The sequence below is a fragment of the Solanum verrucosum genome, unplaced genomic scaffold (genome assembly GCF_900185275.1).
Source record: "Solanum verrucosum unplaced genomic scaffold, falcon-dt-bn FXZP01000118.1, whole genome shotgun sequence".
NCBI lineage: Eukaryota > Viridiplantae > Streptophyta > Magnoliopsida > Solanales > Solanaceae > Solanum > Solanum verrucosum.
In genome coordinates, this window is record NW_026020568.1 from 54,431 (window position 1) to 63,075 (window position 8,645).

Consider the following 8,645-nt stretch of genomic DNA (forward strand, 5'->3'; position numbering starts at 1 on the left):
CTATCCAACGGTATTTGCCAATTATTGACTTCACACCCCTTTAAAAAATTATAAATAGAAAGATAATTTTATTATATTACTCTTTGAATATAATAAATACAATATTTTGAAAAATGTAATAAGAAAATGATTATACTTAATTATAAATGTAATTAGAAACTAAATGTAAAATTATCTAGTGATTTCAGCATAATAAGCAAGTATTATTAACCATACCAAAATAATATAGTAAACAACCATTGTTGGAGAGCGTGTATTATATATGTCTTAGTACTCCTTCAATCTTATTTATAGTATTAATTAGGTAAGTCATAATATTTTATACTTTTAAACCTTTTGAGAAAAAGAATTCTTAACAGACCTATTTTTTGTCAGAATAAACACCAATATTCATTCCTATTTTCATGTTGCAGTATTTCCAAAGTCAGGAAAGATGCAAATTCAGTTGCATGATGAGTAGAATCTTAATACAAAATAAATGCTTTCAGCCTTTCACTAAACAAGGTAATTTCAATTTGTTTCTCACATTGACTTGCATTGCCATGAAGAAAGTACGAGGGGCACAGAAACCTCTACGAATAAATAATTAACACTTTAGCAAATTCTGGTACAGACTGACAACTCTGGTCATACACAATTAGCCTCCCATATTGATCGGCTTTAATAATTTGATCTAAATCCCATTCTTGATGCAATACTAGTTTTACTAACTGTAAGTAGTAACCTGACAGACAAGGGAGATTCTGTGATACGATCTTGTAACATTACTGGATTCACATTGATCCAGTGTCTATCATGCATCAATGAATCTGATGTTAAAGCTATCAGGATGAATCTGCCACACATTCAAGGCTGCATATTCTTCCAAACACTCCTTGAGTTGAGCTTCACTGTATCCCTGTTCCAAGATAAAGCAGCAACACATCAGAGGCGAGAGAACTCGTACCAAAATGTCAGTACCATGCCCAAGGAGAAAACAATTTAAGCCAGAATATAGGACTTGTTGAGTTAGATATTGAATGCCAGCAAGAAATGTATACAATGTCTCAAAATGAAACAACCAAATGAGGTTGCCCTGAATAGATAAATCTAGAGATACGTCCCAACTAGTTTGGCATGATCTTAGCTGATTGCCATCACTTGCAAGTTGCGGGAAGATGGAAACCAATTCAGTTGGTTAAAAGCATGGGTGGATCTGATTATGAGTAAAGAAAGCTAAGTGAATCTTTGTTCACCACAAAGGACTCACTGTAAAGAATTGTGGGAATAAACTGGTACTGTATCAATAGCCAGCTTGATGTCATGACCTGCTTCATCATCGTGCCACTTAGGTGCCATGTGGCATAAACTTATCCATGTGGAAGTTTTACATTGGAAGAAGGCCAGCCCATAGTGGAAGGTTCGTGAAAATTTCATGAATGAGTCACCAGTGCCGCACAGTACTAAGTAGAATTTTAAGGCCATGACATTGAGCTATTTAGTCTGATATGATTTGTTCTTTTTTTTCTCTTAAACGGGGAATGACAGGGTGGGTGGAGGGAATTTCAACAACAATAAGATGAACTAGCAGATTTTGGCCTTGCATCAAGCAATACTTTTGCCAATAGCAAAAAGATGTTCTACCAAAGGCTTTTTTAACAGAACATAAATAGTTCATAAAAGGTTGCCATATGTATCAGTATTGTAAAACCTTAATGGATTTATCATTCTGCATGTTTCCTTCCCACAAGCATGAAATCAATGCAGTTGGACACAACTTCATTGAGAAACCATGGCACAAACAATTTTGATAAAGCTTGACAGATCATGCAAATCTATTTTCTTTTTTCTTTTCTACGTTTTAATCACAACTATCTACCTTTACTTCTTGACAACTGTATCATCAGATAATGGGCAAGTGTGAATTGTAACATATTCTCTAAGCAGTAATTTATCATGCATGTGCACTAGATCCAAGTATATGTTTCAAGCTACCAACACGGTGTGCTTCCAGCTTCATCTGGCATAATTGCCCACAAACTAACCTTTCTGGAAATCCAGTTCAGAGCCTGGGCATAGCTTAGTTCCAGCCTGTTCATCCTAGCAGCCTCATCACGCAGGATTGAATAAATGTCAGATATTGCATCCAGGCCAGATCTTTGCCGATCATCTGAATACAAGGAGAACTTCGACATCTGCATTAGCCGAAGTGCCTCATCCACATCACTCTGAGCAACTTTTTCTGAGAAACGCAGTCTGGCTAGTGCCTAATTTAACACAGTAAATGACATCAACAGAGTGTAAAGAATGATTAAAAAGGACTTTTATGACATTCGCTTGACTAAATTGCGATCATCACTGTCTATTTGACCTTGTGATTAAGCGAGACAACTATATTTATGACCAACTTATTATCAATTGAGCTGTAAAACCTAGAATCAGGATTGCAAGGTCCTGGATTGTCTTGGGAAGCAAAGCCTTACATTTGCAAGGACTCCATATTTCCTAATGATAGCTAACCTACTTTCTGCTTTTTAGCCTCTCAAACCAAAGAGAAAACAAGAATGTTTCCTCATTCAGTTTCTTCCACATGGCACTTGCCAACTGTCATACTTGATTCACTACAAGTTTTCCACCCAACTCTTACTATGACGCAATGTGATACTTTAACTCTGTAAATTGATGCAGCAACTTACAGATGATATTCTCAGGATGCTTAGAAGTGTTCTGACGGTTGTATAGGAGTGAGGGGTGTTTGATTTTGCTTCTTCTTGCCTGATACTAGAATATGCACCAGCAATATAGTCCTCTAGCTCCTTTGGTACAGAGGGAGACAATCTCCTTGCAGCTGATATATAAGCCCTGAAATAAAATAAAATGGATGTAGGTTTGCTCAGTCAATTCTAAGCATCACTACTAACTTGTAAAGAGAGGTTCTCTTGAAGGTTAAAACACCAGAAAGATATTCTTGTATTTACCGAAGCACAGATGGTTCAAGTGGAGTGAACCCAAGAGCAGGAGATTCTTTGTTTTGATGCACATAAACCACATGTCTAGCCATTTCAAGATCGGAATCCATATCTGCTCGATCTAAGATTAGCCATAAAAGATCAAATCTTGATAGAAGAGCTGGAGGAAGATTAATATTTTCAGCTGGTGTCCTTCTCATATCATATCTTCCCCTAAGAATGTTTTGAACAAAAAATTGTCAGTGTTTAAAGTTTGTGCATTAACACAATCAACTGCCTGCACAAATAAATCAGATGACCATTTGTTGCAAAATTTAGCATATTTCTACATACAGGAAAAGTCAAAATTCTAAAAGATAGCAGTTGTTTCTCAATGTTTTCAACAAACCAAAGGGGAAACAGTAAATGTTTACCATGCAGGATTAGCAGCAGCAAGCACTGCAGTCCTTGCATTTAGAGATGTAGTGATCCCAGCCTTTGCAATACTAACAGTCTGCTGCTCCATTACTTCATGAATAGCTGTTCTATCAGAGTCGTCCATCTTGTCGAATTCATCAATAGCACATATACCCATATCTGCTAATACCTGAGAAAAACATTGTCCACAGAATACTTGAGAAATAGATGGTTGAAAGTTGCCTGATACAGTTCCAACTCTGAATGCACATTGCTCACACCATGATATTTTCCAAAACTCAATGAAGTAGATGTTAAAAAAGAAATTAATTTGTTCTCACCAGTGCTCCGCCTTCAAGAACCATCTCATTAGTTACTGGATCTTTCTGAACAGCAGCAGTTAGACCAACTCCACTGCTACCCTTACCAGTTGTGTAAACACCTCTGGGTGCAACATTGATTATGTGTTTGAGAAGCTGGCTCTTTGCTACCCCGGGATCACCCATCAAACATATATGTAAATCACCTCTGATCTGAGTTTTTTTCGTCATAAAGATGAATAAGATTTTCTTAATCTGAGGAGTAGGCAGAAGATGGATTTCAATTTAGGTCGGAGAGCTTACCTTCATACCATCCTTCAACTGTCGATGAGGAGCACCCACTAGAAGGAGAAGAAGAGCTTTCTTAATATCCTCATGCCCAAAAATTTCAGGAGCCAAGGAACGAGACAACTTGTTATATATATCTCCATCCTCAGCTAACCTTGCAATCTGCTCTTCCTCATCTCCTCTAAGTTCATAACTGCATCCGAAAACATATTAATCATATATTCATCACTAAGAAATTAAGCAAGCATAGAAACCTTATCTTTTCTATTTCAATAGTGAACACATAATTCTTTGTGAGAAAATGGTTATGCATAAATCAAATTTACAAGTAGTGATCTAACATTCCAAATAGGAAACTAGAAAAGATTTAGATTTGATGTGAAGTTGTCTGAACCTACTCCAAGCATAATATTTCAAGAACACTCAAAAGAAAAAATAATAAATAAATACATTAAATTATATTATGCTTCAAATTTCATTTCTTTTAGAAATGATTTGGATTTAAGCTCAATCTGGAATCAAGTTCCTCAATTTGCTAAAACTTAAAAGCAGACTCCGATTCTTCAAGGAAAAGGTGATGCATTACATTAGTTATGTTTGTCCAGTTGCTAGTAGAAAACAGAATCCATGTCAAGAAGCACTACTAGCAGAACATGAAGACGAAAGAATTACAGTAAAGGGAAAAAGTAACAATAGCTTACTCTTCATATTTTTTCTTGAAATGGCTAACAGACATTGCTTCCAAGTACGTATCTGCAATTAACCCAGCTCGCATAGCTCTAAATCCTGTGTAAGGCATAGGTAGAAAAATGCCTGACAGTTCAACAACGTCACCAGGAGATACCTGCAATTTTTAGAAAAGCAGCAGCATATGTTACACTTAAGTAGGCAGTGAAAGCTTTAGAGGAACCCTTTTAAGAAGATGTTCACTGGGAGCTTTAAGTTTGTTGGGATCATTTGATCTCACCTTCTAACTCAATCTAGAAAGCAGTTTAATGTCCTTAACATTTACTCCACACTAGACAAGCTCCTTTCAAAAACACTAAGGAAAAACATAAATAAACAAAAAATATCACCAACCTTCCTTGTAAGTTCTCCTCTGAAGTGCACAGTCATTGATCGCGGAATGTGACCTTTGGGTACATGTTCAGCCAACTCTTGAATTTTGGCCTGAATCAATGTCAGAAATGTAAAACAATTGTGCTGCAGATTTGATATTGTAATCAAGATTTAATGCAAAAGACAAACCTCTTGAAACTTTAAAAACTTTGATGCCCGAAGTTGAAGGATGAGGTTCCCTTTTGCTTTATTTACAGTGCAGCGTTTGGATGGGCATTCAAACAGAGGCATGAATACTCTAGCAGTTACTTCCTATTCATCAAGTGCATTAAGATAGGCGCATTAGATCTGAAACAGTGTAGCTTTGCCATGCTACTTAACATTGTTGTAATTTAATTTAACACTAGCATTGTGGCTCTCGTACTGCATTTAGCAAGTCAAAAATAAATAAGCACAACAAAAGTTCATACCTGATAGATTTCAAATCCACATTCTTCACATGTATATACAGCCACCTGCATCAGTGGTTTGACGTCCGAACAACGTGTCACAATACCAGATATCCTGACAAGCTGACCAATGTATGAAGCCTTGACCTCCCTAATTGTAAAGGGCCGACCTTTTGAAGATGCTTTGACATACACTTCACTGGATTCAACAAAGACAAACAGTTAGGCGGTTAACCCATTCAGAATTTCCACTTTCTGTCTTTACTTAGGAATTAAGTTATAAGGCCAGACCATATAGGGACATTCTATTTTCACCTGGGAACTTGACTGCCTAGTATATTAACACAAACAAATTATCACGCATATCATCATGTTGTTTTGAGATTAACTAAATAAGTCCATCTAATTCATATCATACAGTTAACAAAAGCACTCCTAATTATGCTGAAAGAGAGAACATAAGATATTCTTACTACTTATTAGGTAAGCTGATTTATTGGAGAAAGTAGTACCAAGAAGATGCACAAATATAAAGTCCAGCAGAGAGAACAAAAAACATATAGGCAGATTAATTCATAAAGTTAGATTCTTGAGGATAATATAATGCTTCTTACTAGAACCGCTTGATTTCCGGGGGCATCTTTTGTTTTGGATCAGAACCATCAGTGTTCTCAGTTACTTCCTCTGATCGCTGGGTCATCAAAATATCATGATCATCATCTGGAAGAGCTTCCGTTGGCTCTGGCATGAGCTCATCAATCGCACTAGCTAATATTGTGATATATCGTTTAGTGTTCTCAGCAATTCTTCGAAGAAACTCCTCATCCAAGTCCTTGTACTGAAAGAGAATTTCAAAATCATGTTAAGAGCAAAAAAACTTCAAACGAAAAACACCACATAGAGAACAACCACTCCATAAAAAGTACAGTAATTCAGAGGGAAGTAGTGGTACTTACGTCCGCTAAGTCTTCGAGCTCAATCTCAATAGCTTTGGTTTTACGATTAGCAACATCTTGCTAAGTAAAAGTTAAAACAGAAAACAATTAGCAAAAAAGTAAGAACATTTCTTAAACGATTATATTCACTAAAACAGCGTAAAGGAGTTTTTCAACTTGAAATCAACAGAAAAACTGGAAAATGAGAGGAACTTACGAGAATGTTCATGTATTTGGCTTCACCATTAGAATCAGCGAAGTTCGACAGAAAATCTTTTGCTAGATCTGTAAAATGAGAGACAAATTATTGACAGCATAAGATGATTAAATCAAAAGAAAAGGTGAATCCAAAATTTGAAACCACTTGATGCAATCGAAAACCGTTACCTTTATCGCGGTTGAAGTCAAGATCATTCATGGTGTTTGAATGAAGGCAGAGAGAATCGAGAGGAAGCTTGTGAGAATGAGGGTTTGGGGGGAAATTGATACTAAAACACAAGCAATTTGGCGGCAAAATAGTGAAGGTGTTTTGGCGGGAAAAAACTGGGCTAGGTTATGTTCGCCTGCGTTACGGGTGTACGTCCACGGTCCACACCGGACCCGGAAAAACAAAAATGAATCAGCAAAAAAGTTGCTGGTGATTAAATTAAAAAAATATCGACTCATTGATAAGACGGAGCCAATCAATATGAAATATAATTAGGTGTAGTAGCCTAGTAGGTAGTAGAATTGATAATTTGAAGTCACATTTTAATTTTTTTTAAAAATAAATTCTTTAAATCTTAAATATTAATTGCATTTTCTTGAATCAAATCAAACTATAAAGATAATAACTAGAATGAATTAAAACAAGGCTAAAATCTACTAACTTATACTACCAAATTAATTATTCCATTTCTCCTGCATTTCGAGTGTTATGCATGACGGTCATCAATTTGAACGATTTCGTTATAGGAGGAACTCGTTGTTAAATTATTTCATCAGTTCCTTTTTAGTTGTAATTTTAAACGTCTATATAGTATTTAAGAAAAAAATAAGTAGGAGTATAGTTTGACTAATATATTTCTTATTAATTCTTTAATATTTATTTATGTCCCTCTTAATTCTAAAATAATTAATGTTAAGGATAGAGTTGAAAAAAAATAATTAATCCTCTCTTAAGTCTTTAATTGTTTAAATTAATAACTATTTTGGAACAAATATTTGTATACATGATAACTAAAAAATGATGGAGGAAGTATAACACAAATATTGCTTTAATGACATTATTATTATTAGGGAAAAGGGCATGATATACCCCTCAACTTTGTCATTTGGAGTTGATATGCCCCTTGTTATGAAAGTGGCTCATACCCTTGCCGCTATACAAACAACTCACATATGCCCCTACCGTTACATAATGAGCTCACATATACCCTTTCTTTAATGGAAGTGAAAAAATTAGTTTTAAATTTATATTTTTTACTTTTAATTTTCTCAAAAATTATTTAGGGGTATATATGATTCTTCTAGCAAAGTTCAAGGTATATTTTAATCTTTTTCATACATAAATTATTTTTTGACTTATTTGATTATAATTATTTGAGTTTCTTATTCATATTTTATTTTTTTCTTTCATTCCTTAGTGTAAAAAAATAAATTTAAAACTAGTTTTTTTGTGGCTATATTATAATTTAAAACTATTTTTTTTGTCTATATTATAATTTTATTTTTGTATTTGAAGAAACAAATTTGGTCATCTATAATAAGTTTTACAAGAATATTAGTGAAACATAAATAAATTTGACCATCACAATAATAAATCTAAATTAGTCATTTAAACAAAAAAAAGTAAAAAAAAAATATGTTTGAGTAGGATTAAATATACTCATATGGGATTATATATTTATTTTTTAAAAATAATAAAAAATTCAACGAAAATTAATTTTTTTCATTTCCGTTAGAGGAAAAGGGTATATGTGAGTCATTTGTATATAAGTAGGGGTATATATGTGTCACTTTCATAACGAGGGGTATATCAACTCTAAATAACAAAGTTGAGGGGTATATCAGACCCTTTTCCCTTATTATTGTTATTTGAAGAGTCAAATAACTTTTTTATATAGATATTTTTGTCTAATTCATAATTACATAAAAAGTGATTGAGAAATTGATGCTTGGATTAAGACAAAATTAGAAAGTCTTTAACGAACCCTAAGCCTTTTATTCATTTTTTTTTTGTTTTCCGCTCGATGCGTCTGGAGCTCATAT

The 8,645-nt window shown here is 34.3% G+C and overlaps 1 protein-coding gene across 1 annotated transcript; it reads right to left on the reverse strand.

Moving 5' to 3' along the window:
- Positions 1 to 508: 508 nt before the first annotated feature.
- LOC125810585 (DNA replication licensing factor MCM7) lies at positions 509 to 6,916 on the reverse strand. The gene is made up of 15 exons (XM_049490060.1): positions 6,783 to 6,916; positions 6,613 to 6,680; positions 6,417 to 6,476; positions 6,075 to 6,298; positions 5,482 to 5,659; positions 5,201 to 5,323; positions 5,033 to 5,122; positions 4,654 to 4,796; positions 3,968 to 4,145; positions 3,686 to 3,877; positions 3,362 to 3,534; positions 2,958 to 3,161; positions 2,676 to 2,841; positions 2,025 to 2,246; positions 509 to 898 (listed from the first exon to the last, which is right to left on the reverse strand). The coding sequence occupies exons 1-15, from the start codon at positions 6,811 to 6,813 to the stop codon at positions 794 to 796; spliced, it is 2,157 nt and encodes a 718-aa protein (XP_049346017.1). The 5' UTR covers positions 6,814 to 6,916; the 3' UTR covers positions 509 to 793.
- Positions 6,917 to 8,645: the final 1,729 nt, after the last annotated feature.

Excerpts from the sequence above, each read along its gene's own strand:
- LOC125810585 (XM_049490060.1), bottom strand. The coding sequence starts at position 6,813 with ATGAATGATCTTGACTTCAACCGCGATAAAG. Across the intron at positions 5,123-5,200 it reads AGTTTTTAAAGTTTCAAGAG|GCCAAAATTCAAGAGTTGGC; the intron begins GTTTGTCTTTTG and ends ACATTGATTCAG. Across the intron at positions 4,146-4,653 it reads TTCAAGAAAAAATATGAAGA|TTATGAACTTAGAGGAGATG; the intron begins GTAAGCTATTGT and ends TTTCGGATGCAG.